This window comes from Balaenoptera acutorostrata, chromosome 15 (genome assembly GCF_949987535.1).
Source record: "Balaenoptera acutorostrata chromosome 15, mBalAcu1.1, whole genome shotgun sequence".
Classification (NCBI taxonomy): Eukaryota; Metazoa; Chordata; class Mammalia; order Artiodactyla; family Balaenopteridae; genus Balaenoptera; species Balaenoptera acutorostrata.
In genome coordinates, this window is record NC_080078.1 from 10374658 (window position 1) to 10396483 (window position 21826).

The 21826-nt window shown below is 39.7% G+C and overlaps 1 protein-coding gene across 1 annotated transcript in view; it reads left to right on the forward strand.

Moving 5' to 3' along the window:
• GTF2I (general transcription factor IIi) overlaps positions 1-21826 on the forward strand; it is a 145803-nt gene that overhangs the window by 61924 nt on the left and 62053 nt on the right. The window contains exons 3-9 of the mRNA XM_057528417.1: positions 5015-5118; positions 9273-9411; positions 12414-12548; positions 13742-13925; positions 14093-14121; positions 18211-18265; positions 18765-18808. Coding sequence (XP_057384400.1) covers positions 5015-5118; positions 9273-9411; positions 12414-12548; positions 13742-13925; positions 14093-14121; positions 18211-18265; positions 18765-18808 — 690 coding nt within the window. The remainder of the gene's footprint in view (positions 1-5014; positions 5119-9272; positions 9412-12413; positions 12549-13741; positions 13926-14092; positions 14122-18210; positions 18266-18764; positions 18809-21826) is intronic.

Consider the following 21826-nt stretch of genomic DNA (forward strand, 5'->3'; position numbering starts at 1 on the left):
CTTTAAATTTTTGTTTCATGGTCACTTTATTTTTATTTTATTTTCTTTTATTTTTTGGCCACGCCGCGTGGCATGCGGGATCTTAGTTCCCCGACCAGGGATTGAACCCGGACCCTGGGCAGTGAAAGCGTGGAGTCCTAACCACTGGATCACCAGGGAGTTCCCCATGATCTTTCTTTTTTTTAGAAAAATGTATTTATTTATTTTTGGCTGTGTTGGGTCTTCGTTTCTGTGCGAGGGCTTTCTCCAGTTGCGGCGAGCGGGGGCCACTCTTCATCGCGGTGCGCGGGCCTCTCACTATCGCGGCCTCTCTTGTTGCGGAGCACAGGCTCCAGACGCGCAGGCTCAGTAGTTGTGGCTCACGGGCCTAGCCGCTCCGCGGCATGTGGGATCTTCCCGGACCGGGACATGAACCCGTGTCCCCTGCATTGGCAGGCGGACTCCCAACCACTGAGCCACCAGGGAAGCCCTCTTTCTTTTTCTTTCTTCCTTTCTTCCTTTTTCTTTCTTTCTTTCTTTTTCTTTCTTTCTTTCTCTCTCTCTTTCTTTCCTTTTTTTTTTCTTCTTTTCTTTCTTTTCTTTCTTTCCTTTCTTTCTACCTACCTACCTATCTATCTGTCTGTCGCTGCATCCGGTCTCAGTTGTGGCATGTGGGGTTTTCATTGAGGCAGGTGGGATCTTTCGTTGAGGCGCGTGTGGGCTCTCCATTGTGGCACGCGGGCTCTAGTTGAGGCCCGCGAGTCACTAGTTGTGGCACGCGGGCTTAGTTGCCCCGCAGCGCGTGGGATCTTAGTTCTCCAACGAGGGATTGAACCCATGTCCACTGCACTGGAAGACTAATTCTTTAGCAGTGGACCACCAGGGAAGTCCCCCGATGGTCTTTTTAATTGGGAGACTTCTGAGTTTTGACAGGATAGATATAAGAGATCATATCCTGGTGATATTTGTTGTTCATTTCTAGTGGCACACATGCGTGCACACACACACACACACACCCTGTTTAAATTAAATCAGAAAAAGAGTTCATGGTTCCTGCCCTAGTGGCTTATGAGATGCTGTCTCCTTCACAAGTCTTTTTTTCTAGGCTCCCTGGATACTTCCATTTTGCTTTTCTACTCTTACTCTTTCTCCCTCACAGGGTGGTTGTAAATTTTAAAAAGATGACTAACAAAACATGATAGGTATATGTGAGTGTTTATTTCTTTTTTGTTTATCTTGCTCTTATTTTAAATTGAGTTATTTTATAGGGTCAGAGGTGAAAGGAACCTTCATGGTAAGTGATTGATTTAGAGTCTCCGTTCATAGAGGAGGAGCCTGAGGGCCGTTGTCCACTGGAGTCCCAGAGCAGGTTGGTGGTCTGGGGAACCCACAACCTGGCTTTCCTGGCTCCTGCTTCTGGGAGGACCAGCCCATCATGCCTCATGCTCTGTAAGCTTGCGTCACCAGCCTGACCTCGTGTGTCCTCTGGTGTTCATTGTTAATGCCACTGTGTGATGGCAGTTTCTGGCAAAGGGAACAGGAGAGGATGCAGTCATCGGGTTAAGGGTGCAGGGAATGTTCCATGAACAGTGTTGACTAAGGACTATCCAGGGAAATGACCTCTTGGGGCAGGCAAAGAACAGTTCAGTGAATTTCTTTTGTAATCCAGATACAGCCATTTCTAGAGAGCAGAAAGCCCCAAACAAAATGCATCCTTCCCCATCAAGCCTGACTGGACTTGGTCACCTCCAGGGTTCTTACCATCAAAATGTACTAAGCTGCTCTTGAAAAGTTCTGGTAATGGAATAGGATTTCTCATCGCCTGTGGCATCCCCACAGGCTGTTGGTATGGTGTCCCTCCCATTTCTTATCACACACTGAATGTGATTGACATCATAGCAGATCTGTGGCAATTGAGGGTGAGAAGTGGAAATAGCAGTAGGCAGAAAGTTGTCCTAGTGTTAATGTTCTGCCTGGGATAGTGGCTATATGACCTTGACAAATCATTGCATTTGTAAAATGAGAGCAAGTCTTTTTCTCCTGCCAGAGAGTTAAAGGAAAAGTGAGATTATTAAGATATATTATGAACTTTCAGAGATAATGATAGTATATTCTAAGTGAAGGTTATTAGGGAAAAATATTACGCCTTGTTGTCCATTTTGACTGAGCCACATTTTACTATAAGTTTACTTAAAACTTATTTATCCAAGAGAAGAGAACAGGACCTAGGCTGTTACGGAAAATAATTTCTATCATCTAACCATTCTCTTGCTTGATACTGCCTTTTCTGTTTTGGGAAACAAAATTCTTTTTGTTAACAGGTATGGGGATGTGTCAATTTTTTATTATAAAATTTTATTTCCTAAGTATGTATACTTCATTAGTTTTTGATGCCCAAATCTAGCCTAGCAGTTAATTCACATGCTAACAGATGGTGGAGCTAGATCACAGTTTTTAATAATAGGGAAATCATCCTCTTTTTTTAAAAAATTGGAATTTAGTTGATTTACAATACTATATTAATTTCAGGTGTACAACATAGTGATTCAATATTTTTATAGCTTGTACTCCATTTAAAGTTATTATAAAATATTGACAATATTCTCCTGCGCTGTACAATATATCCTTGTAGCTTATTTATTTAATATAGTAGTTGGTACCTTATAATCCCTTATCCGTATCTTGCCCCTCCTCCCTTCCCTGATGATCCTCTTTAATAATAGGGAAAAGATTTACATACATTTTTAGCCAAAACAACTTTTCATGCTAGCAGCACAGCATGTTCTCTAATATTGGGCCTTCAGTTAAGGAACACCCAGGTGTCTTTAGTAAATTAACTTATATACACAGATTTATTTTTAGAATTTCTATTTATGCTTCTAGTCATTAATTTTTCAGTCATCCTTTCATATTAGTTTCATTTGATTATTTGGTCTCTTGCTAAAACCTAGAATTAACCAAATTGAAAAGGGGTACTTTTTAATAGGCATCTAATTTGCATGCTATTTATAGAAAGACAGTTCTTTTAGTATTAGAATTTTTAAAACTTTGCTTTAGGTTTTGGCTTCTTAGAATGTCTTTATGGGATGTATTTTCGCCTTTTAATTTTTAAATTTTGATGAAATATATATGACATAAAATTTACCATTTTAACATGTACAGTTCCCCTGGCATTGAGTACATTCACATTGTGGGGTTTTTTTTATTCTATTAAGAAAATTTTTTTATACATCTTTATTGGAGTATAATTGCTTCACAATGCAGTGTTAGTTTCTGTTGTACAACAAAGTGAATCAGCCATATGCATACTTATGTCCCCATATCCCCTCCCTCTTGAGCCTCCCTCCCACCCTCCCTGTCCCACCCCTCTAGGTCATCGAAAAGCACCGAGCAGATCTTCCTGTGCTATGCTGCTGCTTCCCACTAGCTAGCTGTTTTACATTTGGTAGTGTATATACGTCAATGCTACTCTCACTTCACCCCAGCTTCCCCCCTACCCCGTGTCCTCAAGTCCGTTCTCTATGTCTGCGTCTTTATTCCTGCCCTGCCACTAGGTTCATCAGTATCATTATTTTTAGACTCCGTATATATGCATTAGCATCCGGTATTTGTTTTTCTCTTTCTGACTTGACTCTGTATGACAGACTCTAGGTCCATCCACCTCACTACAAGTAATTCAATTTCGTTTCTTTTTATATCTGAGTAATATTCCATTGTATATATGTGCCACATCTTCTTTATCCATTCATCTGTCAGTGGACGTTTAGGTTGTTTCCATGTCCTGGCCACCATAAATCGTGCTGCAGTGAATATTGTGGTACATGTCTCTTTTTGACATTCGCATTGTTGTGTGACCATCATCACTATCTATCTCCAGAACTTTTTTGTCATCCCAAACTAAAACTCTGTATGCGTTAGATAAAAAATTGTCATTGCTCCCTCCCTCTAGACCCTGGCAACCATCATTCTACTTTCTGTCTCTGTGAATTTGATTATTATAGGTAATCTCATGTGAGTGGATCACACATTTATCCATTTGTGTCTGGATTATCTCACTTAGAATAATATTTGTAAGGTTCATCTATATTGTAGTATGTATCAGAACTTCATTCCTTTTTAAGGCTGAACTACATTCCATTGTATGGATAATATCATATTTTGTTTATTCATCTGACAGTGGACACTTTGGTTTCCACCTTTTGGCTGTTACGAATAATGCTGCTGTGAACATGAGTGTACAAATATCTGTTCAAGTCCCTGCTTTCAGTTCTCTTGAGTATATACCCGGAAGTGGAATTGCTGCATCATGGTAATTCTGTTTAATTTTTTAGAGAACTACCAAACTGTTTTCCACAGTGGATGTACCATTTTACACTCCTAAGAGCAATGCACAGCGGTTCTCATTTCTCCACATCCTTGCCAGCACTTACTATTGAATGGTTTTTGTGTTTGTATTTTCATAGTGCTTGAAATTCAGCTGAGCCTCTTTGCTGATGCAAAAGTATCAGTGTTTTCTAAAGAGAATGTATTATAAAGGAATCTTAGCTCTTACTTGTCCTGCAACGTATTTCCTTCTTAATAAGAAAGGAGGAATTCTCTTCACCCAACCTCAGTCTACTTAACCCACTCTTCAGTAATCAGTGTGCGCATGGGAGAAAGGGGAGGTTGTGTCTGTTTCCTGTGTGGAACTGTGATAAACTATCACTGGACTGTGAAGTGCATCACCTCTTCCTCATTGGGAAATTTCTTAACTGGTTCTGGGTGACACCTAAATTTATTTTGGGAGGTGATGCTGACCTAGTTTTATGGAACTAAAACTAGATGGAAAGTTGGGGGATAGATTCTCTATCTTACAGGATAATAGGAGTTTGGGGCAAATATTGATAGATTACTTGGTTTTTAAGTCTTATTTTTTTCTCTTAAGCAAGAAAACTGTAAATTAGGCAATTTATGGCGGACCCTCACAGCTCTAAACATATGTTGAGCAAGACACTGAATTTCTACCACTCACTTTCCTAATACCTCTCTTTCCTAGGGATCATGGCCCAAGTAGCAATGTCTACCCTGCCCGTCGAAGATGAGGAGTCTTCGGAGAGCAGGATGGTGGTGACATTCCTTATGTCTGCTCTTGAGTCCATGGTGAGATGGCTTTGCAGTTCTATAAAGTTTTCCATAGTTGGATAAAATTGGGCTTGTGAATGAGATTGAGTTGTTTTTGGAAAACATACACCGTGTCTTTTATTTTTAATAAATACACATTTTTTTTGCTTGAGTGATAGTTATGGATTTAAGCCTTTCAAATTTTATTGCATGTTTCAGAATGTTCTTAACTTATCCGGATGTGTAATTTTTTACATTTAATTTCAATTTTTTACCTCCCAGTATCTTAGGCAATCCCTTGTTTTGCAAGCATTAACTTTGAATTTAAGTGTAATATTTGAAGTTACTCAGAATGAGTTCGTATATTATAGTGTGGTGCTGGTGTCTTATTGTATCTATGTAAAGAACATTACCACAATTTTGGGCCATAAGAGCATATTCACTATTTTACATCTATTCTTTATTTTGTGTGCTGTGCTTCACAATTGTCTGAATTCTGTGACCTTCTACCCAATATGTAGTGTGTTAACTCTTTATTTTTAAAAAACTTGTACACATAATTGCAAAATATTAAGTAGTATTCTTTTGCTGTACTTTTATATTACTATCATGGTAGTAATACAGTTTGCTTATTGTGTTTTTCTTAATATGTATTTGAACTCATAGATTTAAGAAACATCAGACTTAAGTATTTTCTGACACAATGAAGTTATATATTCTAAGCAGGAGGATGCTATGTATTTCCTGTCTTAAGCATTGACTAGTATTATATAGCATTTAACCTCACAGTTCTCAATATGACATAGTTCGTGGAATCTTTTTTGTTTTACCATTAGGGCATTTTTTTTCTTCTTTCTGCTGTATAAGAATTAAAAAAATTATCTCCTTAAAGAAAGAAATTTTAGAATGGTTAGTGGCTATATATACTATTACTTTTTTTTTTTTTTAAGTATTTATCTATTTGGCTGCACCAAGTCTTAGTTTCATCATGCGGGCTCTTAGTTGCAGCAAGTGGGATCTAGTTCCCCGACCAGGGATGAAACCCAGGCCCCCTGCATTGGGATCATGGAGTCTTAACCACTGGACCACCAGGGAAGTCCCTACTATTACTTTCTTTTCTTTTTTTTTTCCTACTATTACTTTCTGACTGTCACTTATTTCTCGCTTTTGGTCATAAAGTTAGCCAAAATTTGTGGCTGTAACGTTAAATAATTTAGAGATTAAATCCTATTCTGTTGATATTAAATAATTTTCTTTAATACTACTCTCTATGTAGAATGAAATAGGGTCACATAGGACCCATTCCCTTCCTTAGAATGTCTTTATAGTTTTCTCATATTTGGCAGAAGTAAGAGGATCTCTCCTCCTGTTCCCAGTTGTATACTGTGAAGTATAATTTATAGGTGTATAGGTCGGCTTCATCCTTCTTTCTTTGGCCCATAGATTTCTTTGATCTAATCCTTAGACAGTACATGAATCTTGCTTTACTGTTTCCTAAATACTGCCTTTGGGGACAGGGTTGTCCAACTAAGAGTGTGGATAGTGCAGCAAGAATGCACCCTCATTTATCACAAGGTAAGTAAATAATAGTTCCTTACAGGTGAGCAGCCATGGTACATCTCATAGATATGTACCATATAACACATCATAGAAATGTCATATAACAAAATTACAGTACAGCACTGTTCGCTGTGCTGGGAACGATTGTCAGCTCACCTCGGTCACAAGTTCTCTACTGTGGCTTTATTACAGTTCAAAAGATTTCTGATCGTGACAGGAGGTATAAAATTATTTATTTGAGATACTGTTTTTAAGTGATATTATTCAAGTAATTTCCATTTAAGAAATTAGAAGGTGGTAATTGTACAAATCAAAAACAAATGGAGGGGGCTTCCCTGGCGGCACAGTGGTTAAGAATCCGCCTGCCAATGCAGGGGACACGGGTTCGAGCCCTGGTCCGGGAAGATCCCACATGCCGCGGAGCAACTAAGCCCGTGCACCACAACTACTGAGCCTGCACTCTAGAGCCCATGAGCCACAACTACTGAAGCCCACGTGCCTTAGAGCCAGTGCTCCGCAACAAGAGAAGCCACCTCAATGAGAAGCCCCTGCACCGCAATGAAGAGTAGCCCCTGCTCACCGCAACTAGAGAAAGCCCGCACACAGCAACCAAGACCCAACCCAGCCAAAAATGAATAAATAAAATAAATAAATTTAAAAAACAAAAAACAAATCGAGGAAGCTGTAGTTTTCAACAAATGATGCTGAGAACATAGGTTCTTTGGGGGAAGAAAGTCTTTATTGTGTGTCAAGTTAAACTCTAGATGAGTAAAAATTTTTAAAAATTGTCATATTAAGATAAACTAAAAAACCAGAAGAAAATATGTATAATTATGTATTTAATTCCATAAACAGCTTTTCTATGCCTAAAATCAGTGAGGCACTGTTATGCATTAATAGGGAAACACTTAACATAGTAGAAAAATAAGCTAAAGTTAGCCTAATTTGCAAAAAACTGTCCAAGGTACAATACTCTAATTTATTTTATTTATTTTTATTTTTGGCTGCGTTGGGTCTTTGTTGCTGCACACAGGCTTTCTCTAGTCGTGGCGAGCGGGGGCTACTCTTCGTTGCAGTGCGCGGGCTTCTCATTGCAATGGCTTCTCTTGTTGCAGAGCATGGGCTCTAGGCACGTGGGCTTCAGTAGTTGTGGCACGCGGGCTCAGTAGTTGTGGCTCACAGGCTCTAGAGCGCAGGCTCAGTAGTTGTGGTGTACGGGCTTAGTTGCTCCGCGGCTTGTGGGATCTTCCCAGACCAGGGCTCGAACCCGTGTCCCCTGCACTGGCAGGTGGATTCTTAACTACTGCGCCACCAGGGAAGTCCTAAAGTACCCTTTTTAAATGGTTCTGGGAAAGTTGCACAATAACATTTGCTAGGATATTGTGAGTTAGCTCTTCTAGAAGTGCAGATGGGATTATCAACTGATAGAACCTTCTTAGAAAGCAATTTTTAGTAGGTTTTGAGAACCTTAAAAGTATTTACTTTCAGAGTCAGAGTTTTTTGACTATGTTGTTTTCATGTCTCTGACTCTGTTCTGAGACAGTCACTCAAGATACATGTAAATATTTTGTTCCCAGATTAGTATTTCATTGTTATTCTTAGGAGTGATAATTAGAATCAGCAATGTTTTCAATGAGGTTTGCACTAAATGAATTATTGTTTATCCATAAAATGGAATGGTATATACTCTATTAAAAGTTTAAAGAATATTTAATCTCATAGGAATATATTCAGTAAAAGTATACTCTTCTAAATGGGATTCCTGGTGTATACATATGGAGATACTTCTGGAGGTGGGATTATGTGATGGAAGTTGTAGTGTGGCTTCCAGACCCCAACTCCCCCATTCAGGACTGATGGCACTAATCCCCCAGTTTCTGTGAGTGTCAGAGGCTCCCTTGCCCAGGGTCTTTCCCCTTCCTTGGGGAGGCCCATCCCAGCTCCAGAATTTCTGTGGTGCATCTGTGGCAGCTGTTGATTCCCCCTTTGCAGAATCCTGCCCCCTCACAGCACACAGCTGTTGTTATTGGGAGTGCTCGCCAGTAAGCCTGTGTGCAAATCTGAGTCTCTTTCTTGGATATTTGACCTATAACAGATTACAAAGGATTTCTACCTTTTTTCTTATAAATTGTGTGATTTCTTCTGTTTAGAATCAGGGTTGTTGGAACTTCCCTGGTCGTCCAGTGGGTAAGACTCCATGCTCCCAATGGAGGTGGCCTGGGTTCGATCCCTGGTCGGGGAACTAGATCCCGCACACATGCCACAACTAAGAAGCCCCGCATACCGCAACTAAAAGCCCTCACGCCGCAACTAAAAGATCCCGGATGCTGCAACAAAGATCCTGCGTGCCGCAACTAAGACCCGGTGCAGCCAAAATAAATAAATAAATAAATATCAAAAAATAAAATAAAATAAAATCAGGGTTGTAAACTATCTGTTAGAAAGAGAGGTCCCTTAAAAAAAAATGGGGACTCTGTTGTGTATATGATAACTTAAGGCCAAAACTAGAAACTTCACCTCATCCACGTTAGGTATTAAGGCAGGTCAAGTGATAAGATTTTTTATTCATCCAGCAGAAACAGTGCTTTTAAACATCTGTATATAACATAAGATTTGCTATTTGTGTATTTCAGTGTAAAGAACTGGCCAAGTCCAAGGCAGAAGTGGCCTGCATCGCAGTGTATGAAACAGACGTATTTGTTGTTGGAACAGAGAGAGGACGTGCTTTTGTCAACACCAGAAAGGATTTTCAGAAAGATTTCGTAAAATACTGTAAGTATTGTATTTTTATCTTCGGTATTTCATAAATATTAAACCTAAATATTTATGGATAACACATCGTATTTTCTTCTAAAGCTGAATGAGATTTATACCCAGAAAAGACTTTCTGAAGTCCATGGAGACATTTCAGAATGCTCAAAAGTGAATCACTGACATGGTAACATATTAGGGGAAATACTGAAGAGCTTAAGAAAAATGGTAAATGTTTATTGTACTGTGCTCCTTGCTTGACATTACTCTGGATTAGTGAAACATGTTACAAGGTAGAGAAATGTCAAACTGATTAAAATTTCTTATTCAGATAAGCAGGTCTTTCCCTGATAGATGTTTGGTGCGTTGGGAAAAAAAAAAAGTTTTTCTCTGTGCATTAAATTTGAGTAAGCATGAAGCAAAGTTAAACAGGTCTTCTTGACTCCCTCAGTGGAATCATCTCATCCTCTGTCCTCAGTCAGTTCTGTGATCCTCCAGCAGGAGTTCATCCAAGTAGTGTACTTATTTGATACCAGAACAAATGCAGTAGAGAAATTTACTGTAGGGTGTTAATACCTAGGACCTCTCACAGTGTGACAGTTTTCGTATCTGTGTTTAACCTAACACTCTCCATAGGTTTTATGTTAACTCAGTGATACAGCATTTTCTTAAACATGTCTATCAGCATATAATATGTATGTCTTTAAGATCCAAACTTAAATTTCCATTATCCAGTTAGATCCAATTCATGATGCAACAAGCAGATAATGGGTGAATAAAAGTAGTTTACTTAATTCATTAATTTCAATTCTCAATTGTATTTTTAAAAAACATCCCCTCCACTGTAAAACATCCCCCCCCCCATATAATCTTTTAAGCTTTATGGTAGCAATCTATTTAAATTTTTTCCATTATTTCTTATCATTTTGAGAATGTTTAAGACTTTGATTATGTTTATGTATTTAAATTTATATTAATAATGTTGCTTTGATTATGTGTATATCAGTTGCCATCTGTCCTATGAATACTGTAATCCAACTGGCAGCTGTGTTTACATTTCCGTTCTCTATACTGTCTTGCTAATGTGGTTCTTCAGTGGTTAGAACTAAGCATTAGGGGAATTGTCCTCAGTTGCAAATTGTAGTCCCTGCCTATTAGTATTCATACTTTTTTTTGTTACCAATAATTTGATGCCACAGAGAATAATCTTTGGATATAATTCTTAAGTTCCTAATATTTGTTTCTATAAATTATTCTGCAGACAAGGATCAATAGTTGTCTTCTGAAACCAAAACAATAGGTGTATGAGTCAGTTTTGTTTTTTAAAATTTATTTATTTATTTATTTTTGGCTGCGTTGCGTCTTCGTTGCTGCGCGCAGGCTTTCTCTAGTTGTGGGGGGGGCTACGCTTCTCGTTGCAGTGGCTTCTCTTGTTGTGGAGCATGGGCTTTAGATGCGTGGGCTTCAGTAGTTGTGGCACGTGGGCTCAGTAGTTGTGGCTCACGGGCTCTAGAGCGCAGGCTCTGTAGTTGTGGCACACAGGCTTAGTTGCTCCGTGGCATGTGGGATCTTCCTGGACCAGGGCTCGAACCCATGTCCCCTGCACTAGCAGGCAGATTCTTAACCACTGTGCCACCAGGGAAGTCCCTATGAGTCAGTTTTAGAAATTCTTTTTTTTTTTTCAATTTATTTATTATTTATTTATTATTTTATTTTTGGCTGTGTTGGGTCTTCGTTTCTGTGCGAGGGCTTTCTCTAGTTGCCGCAAGCAGGGGCCACTCTTCATCACGATGCGCGGGCCTCTCACTATCGCGGCCTCTCTTGTTGCGGAGCACAGGCTCCAGACACGCAGGCTCAGTAGTTGTGGCTCACGGGCCTAGTTGCTCCGCGGCATGTGGGATCTTCCCAGACCAGGGCTCGAACCCGTGTCCCCTGCACTAGCAGGCAGACTCTTAACCACTGTGCCACCAAGGAAGTCCCTATGAGTCGGTTTTAGAAATTCTTGGAAAAAAATTCTAAGCTCTCTTCCAGAGTTTTGAAAAGCACTGTCCAATAGAAATAATGTAATGTAAATCACTTAGGTAATTTAAAATTTTCTAATAAAAAGTAAGGAGAAACAAGTAATTCATTTTAGTCGTATTTTAAACTGGTGTCTAAAACATCATTCAACATGTAATCAATATAAAAAATTAGTGGGGTATTTTGCACACTGTTTTTTGTACTAAGTCTTCAAAATCTAGTGTATATTGTAAACTTAAAACACATCTTAATTCAGACTGGTCACATTTCAAGTGCTCAGTAACCACAGGTGTTTAGTGGCTATTGTGTTAAACTTTGCAACAAGAATGTTTTTTGTGGTGATAATCTTCCCATATTTAAGCTTGTAGTTAGTCTTAAGGTATCTTTCCATTTTAAAACTATTGTTACCTAATTTTTACTTTGTAGAATGGTTATAGCTACTCTTATTTCAGAGATAATCACCATTTCTTATCATTTCCATTCAAGTCATTTATGTCTTTTAGGTGTTTATTTATTTTTTATTTTTTTATTTTTTTTAAGATTTTATTTATTTTTATTTTTGGCTGCGTTGGGTCTTCGTTGCTGTGTGCAGGCTTTCTCTAGTTGCGGCGAGCAGGGGCTACTCTTTGTTGTGGTGCGCGGGCTTCTCATTGCGGTGGCCTCTCCCGCTTCGGAGCACGGGCTCTAGGTGTGCGGGCCTCAGCAGTTGCTGCAGGTGGGCTCCAGAGTGCAGGCTTAGTAGTTGTGGCGCATGGGCTTAGTTGCTCCATGACACGTGGGATCTTCCCAGGCCAGGGATCGAACCTGTGTCCCCTGCATTGACAGGTGGGCTCCCACCCACTGCACCACCAGGGAAGCCCCTAGGTGTTTATTTTTAAAGTTCCTCCTCCTCCCTTTCCTTTCTGTCAAATCATAAATGTTAGTATTATGAAAAAATATTCTTAGTAAAAAATCAAATATTAAGATAATGGATATGGACCTTATATATCATTAATATTTTACAGGTGTTGAAGAAGAAGAAAAGGCTGCAGAGATGCATAAAATGAAATCAACAACACAGGCAAATCGAATGAATGTAGATGCTGTAGAGATTGAAACACTCAGAAAAACAGTTGAGGACTATTTCTGCTTTTGCTATGGTAGGGTTATACACTTGAATTTTCTAAAAGATATGTTATACAGTTGACTTTTCTAAAGGGCAGATCACATAATTGACTTAACATTCATGTAACATACTTTTACAAATGAATGGGTTAATTCCCAAATATTGGGTTAACATTACAAATGACCTTTCTTTTCTTCTTCTTTTTTTTGGATAAAGTAGATTTTATGGAAATGACCTTACTTTCTAGTTCCAGTTTGTGGGAGCCCAGAAATAAATGTAGCTGTTAGAGGTTTTGTTTTGTTTTTAATTAAAGAGCAGTTTTAAGGTTCACAGCAGAATTAAGAGGAGGGTACGGAGATTTCCCACATGACCCTGCCCCGCACATGCATAGCTTCCCCTCTGTCAGCATCCCCACCAGAGAAACTACAGTACATGTCACAGTCACCTAAAGAGGGCTGTTTATGTTTGACATGCGTGCTGGTCGTGCCAAATCCCAGGGAAAAACCACCTTTTGTCAGTCTAATTATGCAGTAAACAGGTCTTTTTAAGAATAAGGGAAAGAGGGGGAGGATAATAGGTTGCGCTGTGAGATTGTAGGTAAAACTCAACTCTGGGGAATGGAGTTTCTAGCATGTGTGGGCTCACTGATAGAGACAGCTGACAGGATATATTCATTTGTGAATGTAGCGTGTGTTTATCTAATAAGTTTTCAATGAGAATATTAGCCAAAAACTGCCTGGTATGTTATGGTAATAGTTGGGTTTGTCAGGGTTCCATGTTCTGAGGCTGAATTGCATATGAAAAGATTGTGTTATACCAGGGTGGGGCCATTGTTCCTTTCCTTTTGTGTGGGTTTTATGTAAGTGTTTTATATCTTTTTCATTTTGGCCTTTTGAATTCATTTCAGGTTTAGACTTCTGCTAACATGGGAATAGGGCCCTATAGTATTTGAAAGTAGTTTTGAAATCAGATATTACAAAAATATGAATGCCAGGGAATTCCCCGGTGGCCTAGTGGTTAGGATTTCAGGCTTTCACTGTTGTGGCCTGGGTTCAATCCCTGGTTGGGGAACTGAGATCCTGTAAGCCGCGTGGCCAAAAAAACCCAAAAAACCCCACGAATACCATCTGTTAAGCCATGATAACTAATGTTGGTTTAGTTTTTTCAAATCTTACCATTTAATGATTATCCTTTTTTTTTTACCTCATCCCTGTCTCTTAACCTCAGGGAAAGCTTTAGGCAAATCAACAGTGGTACCTGTCCCATATGAAAAGATGCTACGAGATCAGTCAGCTGTGGTGGTTCAGGGGCTTCCAGAAGGAGTATCCTTTAAACACCCTGAAAACTATGATCTTGCAACCCTGAAGTGGATTTTGGAGAACAAAGCAGGGATTTCATTTATCATTAAGAGGTGAAGTACTTTTTCCCTTGCCCTCAACAGTTTATTCCCATAAAGTTGAATATTTAAGTTATGTTAATATGTTTTTAAAATTCTTTTTTACTGTAGAAGTCATTTAAATTTATGCTTTATGATAATTTTGTGTATTTACGTATAGTTTTTGTTTTGTTTTAATGCAGACCTTTCCTAGAGCCAAAGAAGCTCCTAGGTAAGTGATTGTTTTGCTTACATGATAACAGGATGGGTTCCTAAACCTGTTGTGTCAAATTTAATACATTTTAATGATTTCTCCTTTATTTTCTTTGAGAATATGTTGTAAGGCATTTTGGAGTGGAGTGTTATGGTGTTTATATAAACCAGTGAAAAGTCATCGAGCTGAAAAACCAGACTTGTTTTTTGTTTTCAACTCAGCTGCTTGCTTTATGATGTATTCAAGGTTTTATGTTTGCAATGTGTAAGGTCATATCCTGGATCTGCCCTCATTTCCCAGAATTATGAGTGATTTAATTTACATGGTGTTCACTGAGCAGGCACGGAAATATTGGGCATAAGATTGGGTGAGGAGGGGATACAAAACCATGTATAAGCATTAAAGCTTTTTAGTGCTGGTAGTCTAGTGGTGGAGATAAAAACCCGTAAAGTCACCACAAGAAGAGCACAGCATACACATTGTAGGAATGGTTAGTGGAGGTTCGTTGGAGGAAGCCCAGGAAGATGTTTATGAGGAAGAGGGCATTAAGATGGGTCCTTGAAGAAAGAAGAGGATTTCAATAGGACTTCCTTCTGGGAAGGCCAGACATTCCATTTGAAGGGAAAAGGGATATTTAGAAGACTAGTACCCTTTGGAGCCAGGGTTATTTGAGACTTTTAAAAGGAAATAACCGTTGTCATTGGCAACCCCTTAAGCAACGTAAACATGAAAGGGCAAAATAATATATAGACACCCAAGTGTATATTGTTTTCTGATAAGTAACTTTTGTTATTCTCACAATGATAGAAAGATTAATATTTTAGAAACTTTGTTGAGGTATAGTTGACATGCCATAAAGTTCACACATTTTAAGTATATAGTCCCTGTAGTATATGGAATTGCTTTGGCAACTTAGTTGACCCTGTTTATTTCTGGACTTTCTACAGTGAGTCATGTTGTATGTAAATCAAGATAGTTTACTTCGCAATCTGAATGCTTTTTATTTTTTAATTTTTTTTTTAAAATTAATTAATTAATTAATTTATTTATTTTTGGCTGTGTTGGGTCTTCGCTTCTGTGCGAGGGCTCTCTCCAGTTGTGGCAAGCGGGGGCCAGTCTTCATCGTGGTGCGCGGGCCTCTCACTATCGTGGCCTCTCTTGTTGCGGAGCACAGGCTCCAGATGCGCAGGCCCAGCAATCGTGGCCCACGGGCCCAGCCGCTCCGCGGCATGTGGGATCCTCCCAGACCAGGGCTCGAACCCGCGTCCCCTGCATTGGCAGGCAGACTCTCAACCACTGCGCCACCAGGGAAGCCCTATTTTTTAATTTTGTTGCTCTGGCAAGGATGTCCAATGCAGTATTGAGTAGAAGTGGCCGTAGCATACATCGCCTTGTTCTTTTTTTTTTTTTTTTTTTTTGAAATTCACGTTCTTTTATTTATTTATTTATTTATTTATTTATTTATTTATTTATTTATTTATTTATGACCGTGTTGAGTCTTCGTTTCTGTGCGAGGGCTTTCTCTAGTTGCGGCAAGTGGGGACCACTCTTCATCGCGGTGCGCGGGCCTCTCACCATCGCGGCCTCTCTTGTTGCGGAGCACAGGCTCCAGACGCGCAGGCTCAGTAATTGTGGTTCACGGGCCCAGTTGCTCCGTGGCATGTGGGATCTTCCCAGACCAGGGCTCGAACCCGTGTCCCCTGCATTGGCAGGCAGATTCTCAACCACTGCGCCACCAGGGAAGCCCCAATCGCCTTGTTCTTGATACTAGGTGGAAGGCATTCAGGCTTTCACCATTATGATGTTAGCTGTTGGTTTTTGTATATGCCTGTTTTAAGATTGAGAAAGTGTAGATTTATTTGTCATATTTAAATTAAAATTCACTTTTTCGTGATCAGTATTTTTTTCCCTGAAGTACTCTAAGTATACTAAGTAAACTAAGTATCCTTAGTTTGCTATTCGTATTTTATGAGGTCTTTGATTCTAGAAACTTGTTCTGAAACATTGGGGCCTGGTGGTTAATTAAAGAATGTTTCTATAGGGTGTTTTATAATAATGAGTTATCCAAGTGGGTGGGTTTGTATGACTCAGCTCTTTTGCCATACCAGCTTTCAAAGTAATTGAAAAGTTGCGATTGTAATGGGATTGTATTTTCCAGTGTAAAAATTTTTTAACAGGCTTATTGAGATACAATTGACATACAATAAACTACACTTATTTAAAGTGTACAGTTAAGTTTTGACACATGAATATTCTGTGAAAACCATCACTGCAATCAGGGTAATGAAACGTCCTTCACCCACAGGCTTCCTCACACCCCTTGGTAATTCTTCTTTTCTTCTCTCTGCCTCGTCCCCAGGCAATCACTCATCTTTCTGTCATCAGCATAGATGTGTCTGCATTTTCTAGGTTTTTTTTTTTTAACAGAAATGGAATCTTATAGTATGTACTCTTTTTTGTTTGTTTGTTTTGCTTCTTGTTGTGCGATTTATCCATGTTTCATGTATCGGTAGTTATTTTTTTTATTGCTGATTAGTGTTCCATTGTATAGATATACCACAATTTATTTACTCATTCTCTTGCCCATGAATATTTGGGTTTCCATTTCTTGGCTGTTACAAAGAAAGCCAGCCACTATGATATTTGAGGGCAGGTTTTCATGTGGGCATATATTTTCATTTCTCTTGGGTAAATACCTGAAAGGGAATAGTGAGATCATATGGTAGATAGTTACATATTTACCTTTTTAAGACACTGACAAACTGGCTTTCAATGTGGTTGTTCCAGTTTACGCTCCCAGCAGCAGTGTGTGAATTCTAGTTGTTCTACATCTTTGTCACCATTTGGGCGGGGGTTGGGGGGGGTCCGTCTTTCCTTTTTTATTTTCACAAACATAAAATTCCCTATTTTATGTTGTGTAATTCAGTGGGTTTTAGGATATTTATAAGACGTACAGCTATCACCCTGTCTCATCCCCTCAAGAAGAACACTGTACCTGTTAGCAGTTACTGTTTCCCGGTGCTTCTGACCCAGATCTACTCTTTTTTTTTTTTTTTAAATTAATTAATTATTTATTTATTTTTATTTATGGTTGTGTTGGGTCTTCGTTTCTGTGTGAGGGCTTTTTCCAGTCGTGGCAAGCGGGGTCCACTCTTCATCGCGGTGCGCAGGCCTCTCACTATCGCGGCCTCTCCTGTTGCGGAATACAGGCTCCAGATGCGCAGGCTCAGTAATTGTGGCTCACGGGCCCAGCCGCTCCGCGGCATGTGGAATCTTCCCGGACCAGGGGTCGAACCCGTGTCCCCTGCATTGGCAGGCAGATTCTCAACCACTGCGCCACCAGGGAAGCCCCCAGATCTACTCTTAATAGAAATCTGGCATCATTTATACATCGGTATTGTCTTATTCAGGAACAGTGTATTGGTGTATTTGTTTCACTGATAAGAATAAGAGCTTTCCCATTAAAGGGAGGGTTCTGGAGGGTTGAGGGGATAAAAGCTGTTAGGTGATTATCATCCCTAATTATCTTCCTTACAGGGGAGAACGAAGGACACTCTTTTTTTTTTTTTTTTTTTTTTTTTTTTAAATATTAATTACTATTCTTTTTTTTTTTTTTTTTTTTTAATGAGGATCTTGAATCAGATGCGTATGTTTTTTTTTTTTCTTTTTTTGATTGATTGATTGATTGATTTTGGCTGTGTTGGGTCTTCGTTTCTGTGCGAGGGCTTTCTCCAGTTGTGGCAAGCGGGGGCCACTCTTCATCGCGATGCGCGGGCCTCTCACCGCCGCGGCCTCTCTCGCCGCGGAGCACAGGCTCCAGACACGCAGGCTCAGCAGTTGTGGCTCACGGGCCCAGCCGCTCCGCGGCATGTGGGATCTTCCCAGGCCAGGGCTCGAACCCGTGTCCCCTGCATTAGCAGGCAGACTCTCAACCACTGCGCCACCAGGGAAGCCCCGAAGGACACTCTTAAACTAACACCATACTCATTCTGATGACCCAGAGCTGTGAACTCCCTTCCCCAGGTCATTCTGTATTTAGGACCTTTGGAAATATTAGTCATACTTCAAGTATTGGAAGAATCTAAATCTAATTTTTTTTGTACACAGGTGGTCGAGTGACGGTAACAGATGCTGAAAGGTCAATGCTATCTCCAGGTGGAAGGTAAAGCATATCTCATTAGTACTAATGAACCTCTACACCTCAGCAAGTTTTAGTGTTTAGATTATTGAGGTATTAGAATATTAAAAAGCCCTGTGTCACACATCTCGATGTTTAATAATGCAGTTGAATCCTTTGGAGGTCCTGTGAAAATGCACTTTTTAACTTAGTAGTTTTGAATGGTAATAGTTCCTGGGTGAAGCTGATGTGATTGGTCTGATGAGCACATTGTGAATAGGAAGACCTTATAGTAAGATGGGATTTGCTACTCGGTGTTGTTTTATTATACTTTTCCCTCCCATATGGTTGATTGGAATTAAAGTACTAAATTCAGTTGACAGGTCATTTATGCAAGAAATAAATATGTAAATTTTAGAGTGAGTCAGTTTTGCATTGAGCTTGGTCAGGTGAATGAGTTTATACAGTGAGATCCGGGGCATCTGAGCACCGTGTGAGTGGCCCTCACAACGCAGCGCTTCATCAGGGCTTCTTTTCCTTTCAGTTGTGGCTCCATCAAAGTGAAAACTGAACCCACAGAAGATTCTGGTATGTACTTGTGCTTTTAGACTCAATTACGAAATGTAAGAAGCCTTTTCCTTAATGTAGAAGGTGGTTTTTTTTTTTTTTTCAAATTTTTTAAAATTAATTAATTATTTGTTTGTTTGTGTTTTATTTTTTGGCTGTGTTGGGTCTTCGTTTCAGTGCGAGGGCTTTCTCTAGTTGCGGCAAGCGGGGGCCACTCTTCATCGCGGTGCGCGGGCCTCTCACTGTCGTGGCCTCTCTTGTTGCGGAGCACAGGCTCCAGACGCGCAGGCTCAGTAGTTGTGGCTCACGGGCCCAGCTGCTCCGCGGCATGTGGGATCTTCCCAGACCAGGGCTCGAACCCGTGTCCCTTGCATTGGCAGGCGGATTCTCAACCACTGCGCCACCAGGGAAGCCCTAGAAGGTTGTATTTTGACTCATTACTTATTGCTTTGGTGAGAAGTAGACAGAACAAATTTATTCCAAAGGTGACGTTGTTAATGTTACTATATTATACTAAAACCCCAAGATAGTAATTTGTTTGACAAAGTGGTAGCTAGACATTCATTGCTAATTACACATTTATAGACAAAATTTATTAATAGTTTTTTCCAATTACACAGGAATAATAATAATAAATGTCATCTAGTCCTATAGTGCTTTTTACAAAAATCAATATAATATCGTCTTGACTCTGCCTTTTCCCATTGCATTCCCATTTTTTTTACTCCCCAGGGAAACTGTCTTTAACTGTAAGCTGTTTTTGGTATTTAATTCTTTATTTTCATTTTTATTATTTATTTATTTAAAAATTTTTTATTAGAGTATAGTTGATTTACAGTGTTAGTTTTAGGTGTACAGCAAAGTGAATCAGTTATACATACACATATATCCACTCTTCTATAGATTTTTTTTTTTTTTTTTTGGCTGTGTTGGGTCTTAGTTGCGGCATGCAGGAAGGATCTTTTTTGTTGAGGTGTGCAGGCTCTTCATGGTGGCATGCGGGGTTTTTTTTTTTTTTTTCCCTCTGTCTCTCTAGTTGTGTGTGGGCTCTAGTTTGCCGCATGCGAGCTCGGTAGTTGTTGCACATGGCCTTAGTTGCCCAACCAGGGATGGAACCCGCATCCCCTGCATTGGAAGGCAGATTCTTTACCACTGGACCACCAGGGAAGTCCTTTTTTTTTTTTAGATTCTTTTCCCATATTTAGATTCTTCCCCATTACAAAGTATTGCTTAGTAATTCCTTATTTTTAAATGTCATTCTCATACTATTTCATATGGTTTTCTTTTTATAAATTTATTTACTTTATTTATTTATTTTTGGCTGCATTGGGTCTTTGTTGCTGTGTGCGGGCTTTCTCTAGTTGCGGTGAGCGGGGGCTACTCTTCATTGTGATGCGTGGGCTTCTCATTGCGGTGGCTTCTCTTGTTGTGGAGCACGGGCTCTAGGCGCGTGGGCTTCGGTAGTTGTGGCGCGCGGACTCAGTAGTTGTGGCTCGTGGGCTCTGGAGTGCAGGCTCAGTAGTTGTGGCGCACAGGCTTAGTTGCTCCGCGGCATGTGGGATCTTCCCGGACCAGGGCTCGAACCCGTGTCCCCTGCACTGACAGGCAGATTCTTAACCACTGCGCCACCAGGGAAGTCCTGTGGCTTTTCTTTTCTTAATGGTGTCCTTCGAAGCCTAGAAGTTTTTAATTTTGATCCAGTTTTCCAAGTTTTTCTTCTGTCACTTGTGCCTTTGGTGTTACATCTAGAAAATCTTTGCCCAACCTAAAGTCATAACGATTTTTATACTTAGGCTTTCTTCCTGAATTTATAGTTTTAACTCTTATATTTCGGTCTAAGAGCAATTTTCAGTTAATTTTTGTGCATGTTGTGATGTAAGGGTCTAAATTTATCATTTACCACACTTATCATGTGAATATCCTGTTGTCCGAGCATCATTTGTGAAAAGATACTCTTTCTCCATTGGATTGCCTTACTGGCGTGTTTGTCAAAAATCAATTGACCAAGTTTACTTCTGCACATTCAACTGTATTCCACTGAACTCTAATGCCTATTCTTAGGCCAGTACCATACTGTATTTCATGTAGGTTTTTTTTTTTAATTTATTTACTTTTTATTTTATTTATTTTTGGCTGCATTGGGTCTTCATTGCTGCACGCAGGCTTTCTGTAGTCGTGGCAAGCGGGGGCCACTCTTCGTTGCGGTGCGCGGGCTTCTCATTGCGGTGGCTTCTCTCATTGCGGAGTACGGGCTATAGGTGCGTGGGCTTCAGTAGTTATGGCACGTAGGCTCAGTAGTTGTGGCTCATGGGCTCTAGAGCGCAGGCTCAGTAGTTGTAGCGCACGGGCTTAGTCACTTCGCGGCATGTGGGATCTTCCTAGACCAGGGCTCGAACCCGTGTCCCCTGCATTGGCAAGCTGATTCTTAACCACTGTGCCACCAGGGAAGCCCTTCATGTAGTTTTAAGGTTTGGGTTTTTTTGTTGCCTATTAACGTGGAAAATGAGAATATAATTACTTTACCACTTGTTTCGAATACTTCTTCCCTTTTCCCCACTTTTATCATAGAGGTAAATTGATTTTTACCATTCAGGTTCTTTTAGAACTGAGCATTGTCTTGGATATTTTACTTAATGTTTGCATTCTTGCCATGTTCCATTTCTAAGGCAGAGTATTTTTGCTTATTTTAAAAACATACAGGTCTTCCTGACTTGATTACAATTTTATTGTAATAATTTATTGTTATTCTGGTTCTATGATAAGAGTCAGAATGAAAGCAACTTCATCTTTTAAAAATAATATATAATTTTTAAAGGTCATCATATTATTACTAGGGATATATTTTTAAATTAGTCTTGGTGATTGGTAAGGAAAAAATGGATTTTTACGGCTTTTTCTTACTAAAGGCACATATAAACTATGATGTCTCCTGTTCGACCTCTTGCACAGGATGGATGCCAATTGGTATTACGTTGTGTTACATCTGATTCTCACTGTTGCAGGGCCTGTCACTGTGGGGCTTTTGCTGTACTCTCAGAT